The sequence below is a fragment of the Urocampus carinirostris genome, chromosome 13, assembly GCF_059441175.1.
Source record: "Urocampus carinirostris isolate Australia breed hairy pipefish chromosome 13, RoL_Ucar_1.0, whole genome shotgun sequence".
NCBI classification, from domain to species: domain Eukaryota; kingdom Metazoa; phylum Chordata; class Actinopteri; order Syngnathiformes; family Syngnathidae; genus Urocampus; species Urocampus carinirostris.
The window spans coordinates 25,649,980-25,671,711 of NC_142361.1; the positions used below are offsets into that span (position 1 = coordinate 25,649,980).

The following is a 21,732-nucleotide window of genomic DNA, read 5'->3' on the forward strand; positions in this document are numbered from 1 at the left end:
CTTGGCCGCGAGACGAGACAGGTAAAAACAAGCAATGGAGGAAGAAGTTTGAGTTTTTTATTGAAATAAAACAAATGAAATAAATGAATAAAACAGAACATTCTGGACTTGTAAGTACAGACAACGGGTGAAAACTTCCTAGCCAAAATAACAGACAGGTAGGAGAGAAGGAGCACCAGAGAACAGGTTTTCAATTCTGCGCATCCTATGTTTTAACAACACCAAAGAAACCTTTATCACGTCTTCTTGGATAAAAGAACGCTTTTGACAGAGTATGGCAAGCTGCTTTAAGGTCCACCATGCGGAAATACAACATGGACCGGAAACTAGTTCAGACTATAGAAGAACAGTATGCCAATGACAAGAGTGCGGTACTGATCACTGGTACCATTGGAGCGTGGTTTCAAATTACATCGATGTGAGATGCTAAATTCACTCTCCAACTCTGTAAACATCTTCCTGGAGAGGATCATGACCGAAGCCCTGGACCAACATGAAGGTACAAACAATATCAGGTTACCCAAGGCAACTAACCTGCGTTTTGCTGATGATATTGCCGGACTGGCAGGAGAAAAACAGTAACTCGGAGATCTGGTCAATGGCCTGGACAAAACATCAACCCAGTATGGGATGGGAATCAGCACAGCAAAAAAACAAAAATGATGACCAACAACCCCCACGGTAAAACCACGAACATCACCATCAACCACTTAGAGTTTGAACCTGTAACCAAATTTAAATATATTGGAGCTATCATATGCAAAGGGGGTTCAGAACCAGAAATCATGACCATGATAGATCAAACCACAGCATCACTTGCCAAATTTAAACCCATCTGGAGTGACAAGAACATAACTTTGAAATCAATGATCAGACTCTGCAAAAGCTAGTTACTTCCATCTTTCTCTACTCTTGAGAGACATGGACTTTTACAACCAAGCTGGGAAAGAAAATCCAGGCAATGAAGATGTGATGCTAAAACAAACTTCTAGGCATCAGCTACATAGCCCTCGTTACAAACAAAACCCTGTGCAACACCATCAGAGGGCACATTGGACCCTACAAAAACTGTGGTCAACTGTTCGTGGATGAAAACTGCATTGATAAGGTCACATCTCAAGATCATTAGGGCAGGCCAAGATAATTCTCCAGGGCCCAATCCAAGGGGGCAGAAGGAGAGGAGGACGGAAAAATAACTGTGCGGACAAAATCAAGGAATGGACTGGTGCCAACTTTGCCACGACCTAAAAACCAGCCAGGTACTGTGAGCAGTGGAGAAAGCTATCCAGAGTTGTGTCCTTAGTGGTGTCCCGATGCCCCAGGCGGTTAAGCAATCAGTGAGCTGTGAATCATGATGTAAGAATTGTTCCAGTACTTGCTTTTCAACCACGATTCCAAACAGATTATGGTCCAGTATCACTGTATTTCCTTCACGCAACTGACTGACAGATAAGGAGACTGTAAGGACAAACGTAGTACCTCAACCTAAATTCACCGTCTCAAAGCGAAGACATCAGTCACACTCCAATTGAAACGCCCATCAAGGTTAGCCGGCAGTCCACCGGGGATTACCCTCAATTTCTTTTCCCTGGGAGACATTCGGCGTCCGGGCCAGCCGAGCGGCGACCGTATGACTGAACGACTCTGCTAGCTTGCGCCTAGCGCTATCTCTCTGTCAAAGAGAAGCCTCCAGTCAGTGCTTAGTGGCGCAAGATACATTACATCGCGCTGACATTCCAAATGGCCCCCCCGAGGTGTTCCGCCAAACGCCATGAGTGACAGGCCAGGTTGAGAAACCTGTACCGGCCCATAATTCACAGCGTGTTCCCGTGTGCCCCAAAAGATATACAAAGCTGCCACTTGTCAACTGCTAGCATCACCCGAGTATATTTTCATATATACACCTAGAGCGTCACTTTGCCGGAGAAGGGAAATATAGGCTTTGACAGCCGTTATATTTTGGGCCGGGTTGCGCAACCAAATATTTATGGCTCGGATGAAAAGATGAAATTTATGACGGCAATCAGCCACTCCCCCGCCGAAACGAAAGGTGCTCAATCACGGGGTGACATTGAACAGAAGGTTGATACTTTAGAGGTGGTGGTTCCATTACTTTCAAAGATACATGGGAGTTTGGTGTAAGATATCTTGGTACTCCAACATAATCTGTTTGCGCTTCAAAGCATTCCAAAATACCCATACTGTGGTATCTCTACACAGGAGCTTCATTTATTCCAAGATTGTGCTAGATTTGCTTGTGTAACTAGTTTTCCTGGTAAAAAGTAATACAAAAGTAATTGGCTCATGCCATTAAGATAAAGGAATACCTGTCAACCTGTACGTTTTTGCCATTCAAAATACGTTTATCATGCATTTTAAGACGTGTACGACGTACAATAAAAAATCTGTACGGAAAATCGCAAATTTGTCAATTATGGATACCATCTGGTATACACCGACTATCACAAAACGGCAAATCAAGTCAAACGAGTTCGCCGCGGTAGCCCCTATCTCGGTATCGTTTTTTTCCGTTGCAAGCGAAGCGAGCGGTTTGATGCTACTGTGCGCATACAATCATCAAGTCGGAATGGCCGAACCTGAATTAAAACGCCGTAAGTCATTCTGCTCTGAAAAAAAACAGGCGGCGTTGAGTAAATTTGAAATGCAAGTGGTCTTAAAAAACATCGGATTTCATGTGGTAGTTTTGTAGTGAAAGGAAGTCCGTCTCTTTTTAGAGAACCGTCTTTTTCGGCTCAACTCATTAAAGAGAGCCGGCTCTCAAACGGCTCACTTGCTTTGATGCATTATATTACGAATTATGTTGTATAAAGAAGTTAAGAAAAAAAGGAAGTATAAAAGGAGAAAATGAAAAAAAGACAGGTTTGTGGTTATCCCTTTAATCAGTATATCACCAACAATAATTTAATGCAGAAAATGAATTTATCATTTGAATAAAAGTATTATTCTACTTAATTATATTTGCATGTTTATTTTCCTTCTACAGTGAACGTCCAAGCGACTTCATTTTGGAACTTTTTTTATAATACACCCCATTCATTTCGAGCAACTCAGTATCTCACAACAAAATGTTAATTAATAATATATATGATATAACGAAACACATGTACAATATAACATGTCAAACTACAGAAATAAACACGTTAGGAAAATAAATATGGTGTCAGATTATTTTGTATTTTGTAAGGGAAAATACGACAGTTTGTAAGGGCATGGAGCCCTGGAGCGCGACAGGTATGTAAAGGTGAATTCTTAACAGCTATCAGACACATCTTCCTCAACACCAAAAGTAGATTCGAAAATGAATGAAACATTTAAAAAAAAAAAACAGAAATGAGAAAAGTAAGATATCGAAAAGGGAAAGAGTTTGCTATGACGTGCCGTAAAAAAGGTGTGCGCATGCATGGTCCAGAGGTGCGGGAGTAGATGGGGAATAGGAGAATTGAGTGCGCGACTTGATAAAGTTTGGTGGCAGATGATAGACCCATGAACTGGAGGGTTGGTTCCTCAAAACAAGGAATTGCATTTAATAACAAAAAGGAGGTTCAAAGTGAATAACGAACATGGGTTCACAAAACCAGAAACTACGCAAACCAGACCAACATTCGCTCCTCATCCATCCTCTCCATGTGTCCAAACCAACCGAGTACTCTCTTATCCACAAGCTTGCTCCGTTCCACTACTACTCTAGTACTGTCTCTCACAATTTAATTCCTTAATCTATCCAATCTTGTCACTCCTAACATACTCCAAGAGGATCTACAAAGAAGAAGTAAATGGAAGGAGACCAAGAGAAAGGTCACGATTGACGTGGATGGATGGTGTTATAAGTGCTTTGCAGGAAAGAGGTCTAAATATAATGGAGGCTAGAGCTCTTGTTGGTGATAGAAAGGAGTGGAGAGGTGTTGTGAAAGGATAGTGGGATTGTGGACGCGTTCTAAGGGATGGGCAGGGCACCTGTATGATGCGGCAGGGGTAAACCAGTGAAAGCTGTCGGGCCCTGCTGTTGAACAAAAGAGTGTGTTGTGTCACCCTGACCCGAATGACACAGTCACTTTCTTGTGTCCTGTTTCACCTGGAGGGACGAAAGCATGACCAACTTCGGTGTTGAGGTGCCTAACTTGTTTGGGTGTTTGGGCATTTGGGTTGTCCTTGGTCCCCAAAAAATGTTGTGTGTGTGTTTTTTGTTTTTTTTACTTTTTCCCTTTTTATCTTTTTATCTTTTTACTTTTTTATTTTCTTCATTTTTGTATGTGCTGTCTAGCTGTCGGTCTCCCCTCTCGAGGGATATGACCTGGGTAGATAGAAGACAAGACAGAAACGAAATCGAGCTGGAAAAAAAACCTCAAGTATCATAATCTAGCCTGGCAACGGGGTTCCCTGAGCTTTTCACACTGTATCCCGGGGGTCTACTGTCATTGATTCTACGACATATGCGACAATTTCATTCACCCACTGGCAGGGGCGTTGCCAGAGGGGTTCTAGATATGCTCTGCCCACCTAAAGAGAAGTGGATGTACAGAAAATGTAACAAAGGAAGAGATAAAAAGGATAAATGAAGAACAAAAGAAAAAAAGGATGAAAAAATACCTTTTTTTAGAGCTCCCTGATCAGTATAATACCACTAACAATCTACAGGTATGCACAACATGAATTATTTAACTAATAATAGCTTTCTGTCACTTTCCAGTTAACTTTTAACTCATTTGAACTTTGACATTTTTATACCAAGCAACTTTAAATTAAAGCAACCGGAATCCCTGCGTGAAAAAAACAAAAAAGTCAATTTTCAGTGCAGCAATCAATAAACTACAAAAGACAAGAATCAAATCATGTTTATTTGTGATGCTCTTGATATCAAGAAGTATCAAAGGGCTGCACAGACTACAGCCATAGTATGTGACTCATTCATGCCCAGAATATTCTGCAATGAAATTTTATAGGAACTGTTCATCGCCTTCAGCCGTTATTCAGATAACCTTTGTTTTTGCCACCTGGATTTAAAGAGTCCTTTAGGGTTAAAAAAAACTCAGTTCAAATGATATATATTGATTTGAATAATAAGTCTTCTTTATTTGTATAGCCCTTAATCACAAAGAGTCTCGAAAGGCTGCACAGACCACAGATGATTGCAAACTACAGACTATTATGATCTAAAACCTACATGAGGGCAAGGAAAAACTCAAAAACCTCAACATAAGGAAAATGAAGAAACCTTGAGAAGGGACCGCACATGAGGTAATCCCCATTCCAGGATGACCAGGCTGCAGTGGATGTTGCAATAACAGATAATACACAGATATTGTCAACATAAAGAATAGGTTATTCATAAGGTATAAAACAGGGGTGTCAAACAGGCGGCACGCGAGACAACACCAAGAGAAGTGCAAGAGAGAAACGAGCTGCAGGTTGAAAAATGTCCACTTGATTTTGCCAAAGCCAGGTGCCTCACACAAAGACGCTCTGCTTGTATCTCTTTTCATTCCCTTACCCCTCACTCTCTGTGTTTCTGTCTTTCTGTCCTTTTCTGTCACTGTCTGTCTCTCTCTTACACCCTATCTTTGTTCCTCTTCGTCTCTTTCTCTCTCTGTGTCTTTTTACCTTCTTTTGCTCGCTCTCTTCTTTTTTTCCTTTTCTCTCTCGTTTTACTCTTTCTCTCTCTCTTGTTTCCCCCTTCTCACTTTCCCCCATTCACTCTCTCTTTTTCTGTTTCTCTTTGGATTTGTTTTTTCTCTTTCTTTCCCCCTCTATCACTATTTCTCTTTGTTCCTTTTGTTTCTCACATTCTCTTTCTCTTTTTTTTTCTCTCTCTCTTTCCACATCTCTCTCTTCCCTTGTCCCACAATCTATCTTTGTCTCTCCCTTTCTTTCTCTTATTTCTTTCTCTCTTCTTTTTTCTTTCCTTCTGATTTAATACTCTGGCCCCGGAGAGAATGTTTGGTCTATCGCGTGGCCCCCGAGTCAAAATGGGACTGACACCCCTGCTATAGAATATAACTGTGTTTTAAGCCGAACCAAAAAGTTTAAAAATGTAAAAGCTAATCTAATAACACCTCTAAAAACACTGGTAACATAAAATATATTTACAAATGTAATTTAAAAAGATGGGAACCTCCTGTTCAAATCCGGCTACCGGACTTCCTGTGCGGAGTTTGCATGTTCTCCCCGTGCTTGCGTGGGTTTCCTCTGGGCCCTCCGGTTTCCTTCCACATTCCAAAAACATGCATGACCAGGTTAATTGGCCGGTCCAAATTGTCCCTAGGTGTGACTGAGCGAGTGAGTTGTCTGTCCCTGTGTGCCCTGCGAATGGCTGGCAACCAGTTCAGGGTGTCCCCTGCCCACTGCCCGATGTTTGCTGGGATGGGCTCCAGCACCCCCGCGACCCTACTAAGGATAAGCGGTGCAGCTAATGAGATGAGATGAGATGAATTTAAAAAAATACTGATAAGCTATAGACTAAGTGTGACTAACAAGTTTAAAAAAAAAAAATAATGAAAACCTAGTCGAAAACTATCTGTAAAAAAGACTGGAAAAAAAAAAAAAAAATTACAAATATAATTATAAAAAACCTGATTAAATTCTAAACAATTTTGGGGTTGGTTGGATCCCTTAACCACAAGGGTGGCAGGGGCAAGTGCATCATGTCCTGTGGTGTGTCTTGGGGAGGTTCAGCCTGGTGGCGCCCATCTCTCTCCAGGCTAACATATGTTAGATACTCAACACATTTCAAATTAACAACACAGAATCCATGGGAACATGTGCATATTGACCAATCACAGGGGGGAGGAATGCTTCTAGAAGGGAGCAGTCTATTGTTTTAAATGAAACCTGATGGATGCGCTGTTGATTATGTCTAACGTGCATTAGTGCTGTATAAAGAATGTTAGGGGTGAATGATTTTATACATTTTACTAAAAAGGATATTATACGATTAAATACAAGTTACATTTATTGAGATTTTCACCGAGTGGGCTTAAGTTCAATGACAGGTAATGCTGACCCGAATGCAGAATATTTTGTCTCGTTCTGTTGATAACAGGACTCTGACGCAGGACGGCAGGCATAGTTGGAGAAGTTGTTTTGAGTTTTTCCAGACATCGAGGCGAGGTGGCGGAGCCCACGCGGGGGCTTTCCTGGCACGCCCATGGGAGGAGCCGGCACACCGGCTTGCGGAAAAACGTGGGCTGAGAAAAAAAGCAAGAAGAACGAGAGATGAGGCTTGACAGAGACTCGAGCGACAATAATTCGGCTAATTTGATGGAATTCACTTAGTTTATTATTTAAAAAATTAAATCTACCCCCGTGTGGAAATGCCGATCTCCTGGCCGTCTTTTCACAAAAAGAAATGAGCATGCATTGTTAGGTGAATGAAGGTTGTGTTTGGTTAATGGATTCAGATAACTAATTCGAACAATTTGGTAAACGCTACATTTTGATATCTAATTCCTAACAGGGGTAATAGTAGATGTGTGTCCCTCATGCAACTAACGTGCCCCCACCCTGGTGAGCTTTAGGGGTTCCAAAATCTTGGAAAGTCCTACCAAACCTTGATCTTCTTAGCCCAGAGCAATAGTCCTCGGGGTTCCCTTCTTCCGCAACTCCCTGGATATTATCCCAATTCTCGTCGACATATGCATGGCACGCTAGCCTCAGAGCTCCCAAACCACAAACCCTCAGACCAATCTGTCCACGGCGCTGAAGTATTATTAGACTTACATGCTCTCCGAGGAGAAACAGCGAGCTGAACGATGAGAAATGCTACCGGGGGGCTACCGGTTCCATTAAAACGCCGGTCCCGGGGTCTCGGTTCTTATCGTTTTCAGCCGTGTGGGCGGGCCGGACCATCCGTGACAGTCTCTTCTGTCTTTGAAGGCTTCCAGGGAAGACGGTGTGAAAATGCAACCCAAGGATGGAGCTGCAATCCGTGCCGGGAACACGGCGATGATGTGGGTCGGCTGGACGGTTACAGGTGACGGGTTTAAGTTCCGAAAGTAGACCCCCAGTTTACGGCACGTATCTGTTTTGAGGTGAAATTGATGTAACGCTGGGGATAACAATAGTTATAAGCTTAAGTGTTGTGAACCGTTAGTACCCAAAGTAAAAACATTAAAATAACAGAGTATTGTATTATAGAATAGAATAGAATAGAATAGAATAGAATAGAATAGAATAGAATAGAATATGCCTTTATTGTCATTGTTACAACATGGGATATGCTGTGACAACGAAATTGGACGACTCCAGTCCCACATTTACAGTGAGGATAAGGAAACAAAGAAACAAGGAACAAGGAACAAAAACAAACAAACAAAAACAATGTACTGCAGTAATCCAATGTTTTTTGCAGGGGTTGTGTTCCAAAAAGGATATAACTGTGTTTTAAGTCTAACCAAACAGTTTAAAAAAATGTAAAAGCTAATCGAAAAACACCTCTAAAAACACTGGTAACATAAAATATATTTACAAATGTAATTTTAAAAAGTCCTGATAAGCTACAGACTAAGTGTATTTTAAGCCGAACTAACAAGTTAAAAAAAAAAAAAAAAGAAAACTAAGTCGATAAATATCTGTAAAAAAGACTGGAAACATAAAAAATATTTACAAATATAGTTATAAAAAAAAACACGAAGTAGTGCAAAATTGCTCCTTTATTGACTATTTTGGTTATCAGTGAAATCTTAAATAGCTTCATCGAACAAAATAAGTTATTAAATATACTGTGCTACCTCATGAGCAGTTGGATAGTACGTCAACGATATTATTGACAGTTTTTCTAGGTTTTACTGATTTTTTTTTATTTTGTTGTTATGAAAAAGAATGCAAAAATAGTTCAAATTAGCAAAAATTGACCAGTTATTATTTTACTACCCTATAACTTTTCCGCTTTTTTTTGTTAGTAAAATCAACGCATTATTAAAATCAACAAAATTATAAACAATATTGTTACTTTATTCATTTTTTTTTTCTCAGTGCAATCTTGAACGGCTCCATCAAACAAAATGTGTTATTAAATATACTGTGCTACCTCATGAGCATTTGGATAGTACATAAACAATATCATTAACAGTTTTTCTTTGTTTTACTGCATTTTTTTATCGTGTTGTAAAAAATAATCCAAAAATACTTCAATCGGCAAAAATCGACCAGTGTATCAATTATTATTTTAATACGTTTTAACTTCTCTGCGTTGTTTTTTTTTAATTAAAATAAAAATATTATTAAAATCAGCAAGATTATAAGCAATATTGTTACTTTATTCAAAGTATTTTCTGTTTTCAGTGCAATCTTGAACTGCTCCATCAAATAAAATATGTTATTAAATATGCTGTGCTACATCATGAGCAGTTGGATAGTACATAAACTATATTATTAAGCTTTTCTAGGTTTTACTGCATTTTTTTTATTTTGTTGTTATAAAAAATAATTCAAAAGTACTTAAAATGAGCAAAAATCGACCAGTGTAACAATTATTATTTTACTACCCTATAACTTTTCCGCTTTTTTTTTAATTAAAATCAACACATTATTAAAATCAGCAAAATTATAAACAAATTGTTTTCCTTTTTCAGTGAAATCTTGAACGGCTCCATCAAACAAAATGTGTTATTAAATATACTGTGCTACCATGGGAAGTTGGGTAGTACATAAACTATATTATTAACAGTTTTTCTAGGTTTTACTGCTTTCTTTATTGTGTCGTTCTAAAAAAGAATCCAAAAATACTTCAAATGAGCAAAAATCAAGCAGTGTAACAATTATTATTTTACTACGCTATAAGTTTTCCCTGTTTTTTCTTAGTAAAATCAACAGAATATAAAAAAAATAAAATAAGCAATATTGTTACTTAGTTCAAATTGTTTTCTTTTTTCAGTGCAATCTTTATTGGCATTTAACAAACATTTTTGTCACTGTTTTTCTATTTTTTTTCCTTTTTTCTAAATTACCCTGGGACCCATTATTATAGGCAGAAAATGGAAATAAAAGCAACAAAATTACAATGAAATGAGATGTGGTTCCTCTCAAGCACATAAACTGAAGAGGAAATCAAGCAGGGCATTATTTCACTTAACTTAAGGCTTGTGACCCACTGAAAACAGGTCGACAACCTACTTTTGAGTTCCGACCCACCAGTTGAGAAACATCTCTATAGTGTTCAGCAGCCCTAGATTTGAAAAATGCCAAAAAAGCTGACTCGGCATTCAGTCTGTGGTCCGTGCAGCCTTTTGAGACTCCTTGTGATTAAGGGCCAAACAAATAAACATGAGAAAAATATTGAAATCAGAGACCAGAAACGGAGACAGGATCCACTTGCGTTTGTTTTACTCAGTTTTATTTAGAAGGAGGAAAAGGCTTGCACCCATGATCAGGTGAACGTCGGTCATTGGTAGCAGAACGCTTGGAACGCGGAAGTGACACTTCCGTGGCGAGCAAAGGAAGTGTCGAGAGCGGGGGAAGAATTGATCGATGGCCGGGATGGTGGAGCAAAAACGTAATCAAGTTCAGAAAAGGGGACGGAGCCGGGAATCAAACAGGAATCAGGACAGGAGAACGTCAGGGTCAAAAAGGCTTGCCTAGCAGGAGCTGAGGTTCACAGATGGACTGACCACGGGTGACAGAAAGGCGGGGGTTTAAAAAGAGATAAGCTGCCAATCAGCGTGCAGGGCAGTTGCCTCGCATCAGTAATCATGACAGAAATCAGCAAAACTTTTGACATTTTTGGTTGCTCCTTGTAGGACTTGAGCTGGTCCAGCAGAGTTGTGGGCAGATGCAGAGGGATTTTTTTACTTTATTTAAATAATTGTGTTATACCTTGTAGTACTATCGTAACCAGTTTCATCAAACTAAATAAATCATTAAATATACTGTGCTACTTCATGAATAGTTGATAAGTAAATCAAAAAAATGTAATCTGCTGCCACCTACTGACATGGATGAATATGAAAGTTACCGGCTGCTCAAACGTTTTGGGGCACTTAAAAATAATTGTAATTGATGTGGTATCGTGGGGGTCAAATGCCATAAAGAGGGGGCTGAAAAACTTGTTATGATGTCGTGAAAACGTCACAAAGCGGGGTTGCCATTTCCTGGGGCTTTACTCCATTTCCCCCTAAGCTTCTTTGCACAAGATAGATGCAATTCAACTAGAAAACCTCGAGTATCTGAATCCGGTTCAGCAACGGGGGGTCTCCGGTCAACGTTGTACACAACGGGGGGGCCGCCCCCTGGGGTTTGTGGGCTTAGCCGGCCAGATGTGTAGAACACTAGCGGGGCCAATTTGAGTCCTAAATGGTCACTCTGCAGTTTGTCTCCCGTCATAATTCGACCCCCGGGTGCTCGGCGCGGCAATGGCCTTATTGCTAACCTCGCTAACCGCTACGTGAGGAAAACCGCGGCGCTCAATAAAGCGCCTCGTGTACCAGAGTCGATTTTATGGTGTTTTTTTTTATTGAGTGTTTTACAGTGAGTGTCAAAAATACTTTGTAAAATGTTAATAGGTGGCCACAAGGAGGCTAAGATTAGCGGTTTGTTAGCATTGGCTTTTGAAATGTGGACTGACACTTCATTTAGACTTAATTTTAAGTAAAAACACAATTAATTCAACACAAGACTGTACTGTATATCCTTATTTGTAAGCTGTTGCTAGCTTAGCGCTAGCGCTAAAACATCAAAAGAGGAGCTCATTCAAATGCTACCAGAAATACTCAATAGCTTCTTCTTTTTTTCCTTACCTGAGTATGATAGACTAAGTCAAAAACGTCAATAGCTGGACATCGAATGCTACAAATTAGCATTGCATTAGCATTGACCTTCAAAAAATGTTGATAATGACATTTCAAATGCAGTTAATGGTAAAAGTTAACACATGACAAGATTAATTATGCCGGAGTTTAATTATTCCAAATGTAATAGTTTATTATTTTTAGATTGTTACTATCTTTGTGCTAATGCTAACAGAAATGTAGCTTCTACTTCTTGGTTTGGTCTTTCCAACAAATTTTTACACATAAATTATGAAACTAAAAACATAACCGCAGGCAATATAATGCAAATCAAATGAGATGTTTAATCAGTGATAGCACTGAACGCTTTTCCGTTCTTGTATTGGTTTACTAACTAGTATACGGATATGTGATAGAAGTATTATCATTGTATTGCGTTGTAAAGAGACACACTTTGGCTAAGTATACAACAATAGCTGTAAAATACTGTATCAATCGTCAATTGCTGGATACAGTGGTAAAAACTAGCATTACTGTTAGCATTGACCGTGCAAATTTCTAATGACACTTCGATTAGAATTAATGTTTAAGGTAAACAAACATACTGTGTGTGTAAAATTTTAAACACGTTTTTTTTTAGCTTAGTGCTAATGCTAAAATGTCAATGGTAGAGTCCATTCTCATGCCAACAGAAAGGTAGCTTCTATTTCTCAAAAGTGTTCTTGAGTATCGTACAGTAAAAGTCAGAAATACTTAAAATATCAATGACTAGACACAAGGCGGCCGCTAAGAATTAGCATTGCATTAGCATTTACTTTCCGAATATTTAATGACACTTTAAAACGAGGTAATCGTAAACAAATAACAATATTAAATAGGCAATACTGTTCTGTATATTTTAAAAGTATTAAACTTGTTTTCTTTGATGTGCTAGCTTTGTGCTAATGCTAAGACGTCAATTGAGGAGCGAATTCAAATTCTTATTTTATTATTTCTGATAACAAATCTTTACACATTAATAATGCGGACGGAAAAAAACAAAGTAGTAATCTCAATAGAACGAACTGGGAAATTTTATTCTTTATTGGTTTGCCAATTTGTATACGGGATTTGTGATAAAAGTATTTGCTTGATATTTATTTTTAAACTGACACAATTAGCTTAGCAGGACACGTTGATGCTAAAAAATAGCATTGCGTTAGCATCGACCTTCAATATGTTTAGTGGGACTTTATTAGAGTTCAAAATAAGTTAACACAAGGCTAATTACAGCAAAGTGTTGTATAATTGATATTTCATTTCATTTCAAATGTAAAACTTACTTAAAATTGTTGCTAGCTCAGTGCTAATGCTAAAAAGTCTTTCAAAATCTACAATCTATTTTTATCAAGTCGTAGTCCAACAAAGACTGCAAAATCGATTAATATTGACAAAATGATTTAAATCAAGTCAAGTCATGTTTATTTGTGACGTCACAAATCACAAGGAGCATTAGCTCAGGAGGTAGAGGGCTCGTGTTATATGTCGGAGTGTCCTTGGGCAAGACACTGAATCCCTAATTCCCCCGATAGTAGTTGCCTTGCATGGCCGACTCTGCTATCGGTTAGTTAGTGTGTAAAAGGGAAAGGTGTGAAGCACATTTTAAAGCGCTTTGGGAGGTCTTCATTGACTTGAAAAGCACTAGATTAATGCAGACCATTTACATTTACATTCAAAGAGCAGACTATTGCAAACTACAGACTATTATGACACCATCCCCCGATCTAAAACCTGCATGAGGGGAAGGAAAAACTCAAAAACCTCAACATGAGGAAAATGAAGACCGGGACCGCACATGGGGTAATCCCCTTTCCAGGATGACCAGGCTGCAATGGATGTTGCAATTACAAACACAAAATATGAAATAATGAGAGTATAATATAGAACAAAATACAAATTTTCATAGCGGTACGAGTGCCATAACACTTGAACACCAGTAGAAAAGTTATTCAATCTCATATCATAACTTTAATTTTACAATTAGTCATCTGCTACCACACTAAAATATTCAATAAGGTAACACTACTAGTTAGAAATATTCAGAGCATCCATCCATTATCTGCACAGCTATCCTCAGTAGGGTCGCGGGGGTGCTGGAGCCCATCCCAGCTATCCTCGGGCAGTGGGCAGGGTACACCCTGAACTGGTTCCCAGCCAGTCGCAGGGCACACAGGGACAGACAGGTCACTCGCTCATTCACACCTAGGGACAAATTGGACCGGTCAATTGACCTGACATGCATGTTTTTGGAATGTGGGAGGAAACCGGAGTGCCCGGAAGAAACCCACTAAAGCACGGGGAGAACATGCAAACCCCACACAGGAGGTTCGATCTCATGACCTCAGAGTTGGGCCGCACACGCGCTAACCACTGCGCCGTTGTGCTGTCATATTCAGAGCATTTATGTATAATTATTTTTTTATATGTAGCAGTAGAAATAATTGGTCTTTCTATCACTTTGTCATATGCGGCGCAAGGGCTGGGAGGGCTTAAGACCCCCTTCCAAGATGACCAGGCTGCAATGGATGTGGCACTAACAAACAGTAAAATTTAAATTTAAAATAATTAAGAGCATTCAACAGCACCGGTACCCAAATGGAAAACGCTTTCGAACCTGCGGATTTCTTCTTGGCTCTTGGGATCACTGGTAGACCAGCATTTTCAGAGCAAAGGCTCCCGACAGGAAAATAGGGGTAAATTAAATCCATGCATGGTTTTGTATAATCCCAACAGAACCTTAAAATCACATCTTAAGTTAACAGGGAGCCAATGCAGGTTAGCTAAAATCGGGGTAATGTAATCAAACATTCTTAAAGCCTTTCTGTAGCATTTTATGTCAGATGCAGGCTCTTGATTTTGGACTTGGGGAGACCGGAGAGTAGCGCATTACAGTAATGGAGACTCGGGGTAACGCATGAATTATAATCCCCGCATCAGACTGGGGCGAATTTTAGCAATGTGGCGAAGATGGAAAAAAGCTGTTTAAAAGTTGTAAATCAGAGGCGGAGTTTCCCGATACCTCTCTAGAGCAGAAACGATATTGCATCAATTACCTCTCCCAGGATGCAACTCACTTTAAATTACGCTCGATGGCTCATTACAGAAGGGAATCTGCTAATGATCCGATAATTCCGGTGACTCCGTTCAAATCCCCGACCGCCTTCTGTCATCGCCTCGAATATATCCGGGGAGATGGCTTTCCTATTTAGAGGTTGCTCCAAATAAAAGATAATATTATAAGCGAGGTTTAATTTGTTATCACATCGGCAACATTATATCCAATTTCGTGCAAGACTCTTTGTGTGGCCACAAAAGAGATGAGACTTGTAATTATAGTTATGTGAGATGAGAAAGACCCAACGGGGACGGTGCCCTCATAATAATTACCATATTTTCTGAACTATAAGGCGCAAGTTGAAGTTCTCCTCCCCCCCTGCATCTGCCCATTACTCTCCTGGACCAGTTCAACTACTACAAGGAGTACCTAAAAATACCAAATTGACCAGAAATTTGACAGTACGCCTGGCTGTGAACAATCCACAATCGGACCATTATTATAAAAAAGAGACAAAGCAAGTTTTAAAATCGATAAAATGTTAAAATCTGCCGGTATCTTGTTCCAGTGTCCTGTATCAAGCCCTTCTGTCTCGTCCTGTCCACTATCTTGCTCCCGTCTCCACTATCTGGTATCGATCCCGTCAGTCTCCTACTGTCCGATATCTTGCTCAAGTCTCCAGTATCCAATATCGATCTCGTCTGTCTCCTCCTGCCCGGTATCTTGCTCCAACCTCCAGTACCTGGTATCGATCCCGTCTGTCTCCTCCTGTCCGGTATTTTGCTCCCGTCTCCAGTATCCGATATCAATCCCGCCTGTCTTGCCCTGTCCGGTAACTTGCTCCAGTCTCCAGTATCTGGTATCGATCCCGTTGGTTTCGTCCTGTCCGGTAACTTGCTCCAGTGTCCAGTATCCGGTATCAATCCCATTGGTTTCGTCCTATCCGGTAACTTGCTCCAGTGTCCAGTATCCGGTATCGACGCCTTCTGTCTCATCCTGTCCACTGTCTTGCTCCCGTCTCCACTATCTGGTATCTATCCCGTCAGTCTCCTACTGTCCGATATCTTGCTCAAGTCTCCAGTATCCGATACTGATCTCGTCTGTCTCCTCCTGCCTGGTATCTTGCTCCAACCTCCAGTATCTGGTATCAATCCTGTCTGTCTCCTCCTGTCCGGTATTTTGCTCCAGTCTCCAGTATCCGATATCGATCCCGCCTGTCTTGTCCTGTCCGGTAACTTGCTCCAGTCTCCAGTATCTGGTATCGATCCCGTTGGTTTCGTCCTGTCCGGTAACTTGCTCCAGTGTCCAGTATCTGGTATCGACGCCTTCTGTCTCATCCTGTCCACTATCTTGCTCCCGTCTCCACTATCTGGTATCGATCCCGTCAGTCTCCTACTGTGCGATATCTTGCTCAAGTCTCCAGTATCCGATATCGATCTCGTCTGTCTCCTCCTGCCTGGTATCTTGCTCCAACCTCTAGTATCTGCTATCGATCCCTTCTGTCTCCTCCTGTCCGGTATTTTGCTCCAGTCTCCAGTATCCGATATCAATCCCGCCTGTCTCGTCCTGTCCGGTATCTTGCTCCAGTATCCGGAATCGATCCCGTCTATTCCGTCCAGTATCTACCCATGTGTCCTGTACCGATCCCATCCGTTCTGTCCGGCCTCGATCTCGTCTGCCTCTGGTTTCTCCGTCTCACTTCTTCTGCCCAGCGATCCCCTCGTCCCTGGCGTTTGTGTTCCCGTGCATGACTGCTCCATTCCCGTAACATAAAGCGTGTGTAAAAATGTTACGCGTCTGGGTCCTCCGTCTCTGCAGGTTCTGACAGTAGATGTTGTTTCTAAACCTGATTAGTTTTCTAGAAACACAACATTCCCTGTTCAAGCGATCAGGTTCCTTGTAAAGTGGGCTTAAACTCATCTCATCTCATTAGCTACGCCGCTTATCCTCAGTAGGGTCGCGGGGGTGCTGGAGCCCATCCCAGCAATCATCGGGCAGTGGGCAGGGGACACCCTGAACTGGTTGCCAGCCAATCGCAGGGCACACGGGGACAGACAACTCAATCGCTCATTCACACCTAGGGACAACTTGGACCGGCCAATTCACCTGAAATGCATGTCTTTGGAATGTGGGAGGAAACCGGAGTGCCCGGAGGAAACCCACTCAAGCACGGGGAGAACATACAAACTCCGCACAGGAAGTCTGGAGCTGGATTTGAACCCACGCAGGAGGTTCCCAAGACATGAACTGCGCCGCTGTGCTGCCACTGGGCTTAAACTATTTCCTAAAAAGTGTGTTTTACTAACCAGATGGTATCACGTTTCTATTTCAAATATCGGTACCGCCCAAAGTGGCGTTTCTTTCTTTCTTTGTCTCGGTCCTACTTAAATAAAACACAGTTTGAGGGGGGAAGGGCCACACAGAGTTAGGAGCGCGGCCAGGAGACGGACGTAAGTTCCTCCTCTCCTGGCCCCTCCGCCTCTACAAATGCCAGTTGTCAAAAGTCGAATGCCTGGTGTCTCTTTTTTAGCGATTAGCCAACTTTAAAATAACTCCCCCACAATATGTAAGAGGTTGATTCAGACCCCACATTCCTAATAAATAAAACGATCTTAAGGGAATCCTTTGAGTTGCAATTAACAATAAGGCTTCACCCATCCTTTCCCTATCATGACTGTATGATACGTTTGTTCTTCACATTTTTCTGCCTCAGGCTTCTGGTTGTCTCTGGACCTCTATGCGACCTAAACAGGACCGAGTGTCAACGTTCACCGAGTATGCAGGAGGACACCTGCATCGACAAGCCGGGGGGCTTTGAATGCGTCTGTTGCCTTGGTTACGCAGGTATGTTTTTATTTTCTCCCTCCGGTGATGCCGAGATCAATAGCGGAGCCTAAAAAGCGGGGTCGGTCTGCTGAAACTGAAACTATTTAAATCGGCATAGCCGCAGAAGCTGATTTTATAATCAAGTTAACAAGAGGAAAATTTATGTCGGTTGATTTTTTACCGTCACATAATCCGCCTCGATTTTCATCAGCCTGTGTTTCTTATTGTCGGGAAGCACGACAACTATTAAACAATTTAGCAAAATAAAATGTCACAGTTATTAGTTTGATGGACAAAAAAGACTTCCTAATTAGTCACTTGAAGTAACACATAACCAAGGGGCAGTGCTTTGATTTCTTTTCAGGAGTCGGCTGCATTTCTTCCCATAACTACATTAATATAGAGGTAGTAGGAGAACTTGGTTGTTTCTTCTCTATAACCCTTCATATACGCGTGAGGCACTGGAAAGCAGCCTTTGGCAAGCCTTTTTCAACCCCGACTCCCACCTGTCACGTTTTTTGCTCCCGTCTGTCCCCGGCTTCGACCCGTTTTTCGAACCTAAACCACGTCTGCTCTCCCGTCCCGGCTTTTGGCCTCTTTTTGTCCCCGACGACGTCTTCCCGCCTATTCTGGCTTACGACTCGCTTCCGAGCCCGACCGCGTTTTTGCTCACCTGTCACGGTTACCGACCCGCTTTTTCCGTCCCCGACACCGCTATCGCTCAACACGGAAGATCCACTTCCGCGTTCGGAGCACAATCCGGGTATCAGAGCGACTTGCTTCCCGCGTCCAGCGAACACCGGCTCGTGGGCGCAACCCTTTCTTTTTCTTTCAATAAAACTTGTGAGAAACGCAACGCAAGTGGGTCCTGTCTCCGTTCTGGTCGTGACAAGCAATTTAGCAAAAGTAGTTATTTATGTGCCTTCTTTGTTTTCTTGATAAGGGCAAGCTTCAGTTCCATGGTTATCATATTTTTACTTCTCCCTTGGGACCTGGTTAAGTCTTTGGTTTTCCCTTTAGCATTACTGCAAGCCTTATGACCTTGTTATGATTTTTTAAAGGGGGTTTGGTTTTAGGGTTGGTTTTATAGGTTTGATTTTGGGTTTGGTTATTGGTTTTGATTTTTTGGTTTTATTTGGATGTCTTGTTTTGGAGTTTGGTTTGGGTTTGATTTTTGGATTTTGTTTTAGTTTGGTTTTGGGGTTTGTTTTTTTGGTTTGGTTTTTGTGTTTGGTGTATGAGTTTGGTTTGGCTGTTTTGCTTTTGTTTGATCTTTGGATTTGGGCTAAGCTTGTTGGTTTGGTTTTTGGATTTGGGTTTAGTTGTGGGTTGGGTTGTTTTGTTTTGAAGTTTTGGTTTATGTTTAGTCTATGGGTTCGGTTTAAGTTTTTAGGTTTGTTTTCAGGCGGTTGTTTTCTGTTTGTTTTTTGGGTTTGGTTGTTTTGAAGTTTTGGTTTAGTTTTTGGATTTGGTTTTAGTCTTTGTTTAGTTTTTTGACTTTGGTTTTTGGTTGTCTTGTTTTGGAGTTTGGTTTGGGTATGATTTTTGCATTTTTTTTGGTTTGCTTTTTGGGTTTGATTTTTGTTTTTTTGGGTTTGATTTTTGTGTTTGGTTTTCAAGTTTGGTTTTTGGCTTTGTTTTTTGACGGTCATTTTTAGGTTTGGTTTTTGGTTATGTTGTTTTGGTTTGCTTTATGTTCGGTCTCTTGGTTTGGTTTAGGTTTTTGGGTTTGATTTTAGGTGGGTTGTTTTCTGTTTGGTTTTGGGTTTCGTCTTTGTGTTTGTGACAAAGCTGTGTGAGTTTGTTTTAATTGTCAACAAAAATAAAGACAATTATAAAAAATAATTGGATATTTAATTCATTTTTCTAAAAATAGCATGCAGTTGAAACAAGTTATCGTTTGGGTAAGAAATAAACAGGTATCGTGAAACCTTGGGTGTTTAACAACAATCCATTTGTCTTATTCTCCAGCCCGACAGATATCAAGTTACTTCAGTGTGTGGGGGTGTTATTTTTCCCCACACAAAAGCCGATCCCTGTCAGCCTCCGGGAAGATTAATTTCATTTGTCTTCCGCACCGTATCATCAATTTATCCTCCCCGAATTGAGAAAAGGGGCAGAAATCTCTGAGGCATTGCGGCTCTGGAGAGCGCAACCTGACACGCGTGGCCCAATTCCCACTGAAGCCGCTTTTATTATCTCCTACCAGTACCAGTTACTTTTTCTGACGCTTTGTGAGGAAACGGAAATTCCCAGGAGAGCAAGCGGACGGAGTATACGGTCCGACCCCAGATTTTTCATTTGAGAACTTTGCACCGCTGCGCAAAAAACTTTTTTGCAGAGGGTTTGAAATCAAATGGATCAGAATAATATTGGAGTTAAGACAACCTATTTGAAGTAACTTTTGGTTATGTATTAGCATTAAAAGCTAACAGCACAAAGGGCTACCGGTTTGTATGTCAAAAATAACTGTTATTACTATGTTGTTACTGTGTTATTACCAGGTTATTATTATGTGAAGGTTAACCACTGAAAGATCTGTCTTATGCAAGGGCACGAATTTAATGATTTGATTTACTCCTAGTACGCCCGTTTTGTTTGAATATATTTCCTGGTAGACTGGGAAAATGATTTTATTCCCATTGACTGAAAAAAATAGGAAGAGTTACGAAATATAATTTAGTAGCAGTTTAATCAAATAAACTTGCTCACGTCGTCGCGTCTACGAGATTGTTTTCAGATTCCTACTATAGCAGAATTCTGGATTGAGACTTTTTATCTTGAACAGCTGAAAAGTTTCGGGTAAGCATCTCGGACGATTGGCGCAAGGTAAGTGCCGCGCACAATTGTTTTACAGTCGGAAGCTGCTGCCGATCGTTGTTGAAGGGCATCCCCTCCCACGGCTGCTAAGACGCTCTTTGGCATCCAACGCTTACAAGTGAGTATGGGTTGCTGTAAAGGTTGCTCCCGTGTCCGTAGGCAAGTAGCCCTTCTAGAGGGACGTGTCCGTGAGCTAGAGCAGTTTAAACGGAAAATGTTAGGTGCCTCGGACACCACTGCTAGCGTGGGTTGTAGCGAACCTGCTAGTCCGGTTAGCACTAGCCCTAAACGGCATGCTAATCGCGGTGAGCCAATTCAGACGCATAACAAGTTCAGCCCCCTAGCTAGTCCCACTCCACCCCGGTCTACTGGCTCCCGCACTCTAGTTATAGGTGACTCCATCACCCGTAACATAAAGCTTAGCACCCCAGCCACGGTTATGTGTATTTCTGGGGCCAGAGCACCCGACATTGAGGCTAACTTGAGGGAGCTGACGAGCAAACCTAGACACCAGGACAGGGCTAGCTACACCGATATAATCATTCACGTCGGCTCTAATGATACTAGAATGAGACAATCTGAGATTACAAAGAAAAATATTGCTAGGACCTGTAATCTCGCCAGAAAGATGAGTCGGCATCGAGTAATTGTCTCTGGCCCCTTGCCTGCGAGAGGCAATGATGAGAGGTTTAGCAGACTAGTCTCGCTTAACCGGTGGCTGGCAAGTTTTTGCAATCAGAAGGGATTTAGGTTTGTGGATAACTGGCCTGCTTTCTGGGGCCGACCTGACCTGCTGAGGAGAGACGGCCTTCACCCTAACTGGGAAGGTGCTCTCACTCTTTCTAAAAATATAGATTACTGTTTAAGCCTTCCATGACAGGGTACACTAGTGCAGGCCAGGTCACAGGTGATTAGTGAACCTGTTACCATGGGTGTGGAGTCTGTAATGCTAGAGCTAACTAGCGCTATGCTAGATTCATGCAATTCACATAGTTTTTGTAGTTTAGAAAAGATTCAACTAATCAGGAATGAAATTTTAAAAGAACGCTCTGTTTCCTCCTCCTATATCAAAGATGTGGAGGTGCTAGGTATGGACTGTGTCAGCGGTTGTTCAGAAACATTCTCCAGTTTCAATGATTTGTCCCTTGATAATCTAACACGGATGGTCAGTAGGGCCAAACAAACTACGTGCCTGCTTGATCCGTTTCCAGCTTCACTGGTGAAGGATCTGTTTGGGATCTTAGGACCATCAGT

At 41.3% G+C, this 21,732-nt stretch overlaps 1 protein-coding gene across 1 annotated transcript in view; it reads left to right on the forward strand.

Annotated features, from left to right (window-relative positions):
* The window catches only part of eys (EGF-like photoreceptor maintenance factor), a 342,903-nt gene that overhangs the window by 140,135 nt on the left and 181,036 nt on the right, over window positions 1–21,732 (forward strand). Inside the window, exons 21-22 of the mRNA XM_088352009.1 lie at window positions 7,891–7,987; window positions 17,546–17,676. Of these exons, the coding sequence (XP_088208135.1) occupies window positions 7,891–7,987; window positions 17,546–17,676 (228 nt within the window). The remainder of the gene's footprint in view (window positions 1–7,890; window positions 7,988–17,545; window positions 17,677–21,732) is intronic.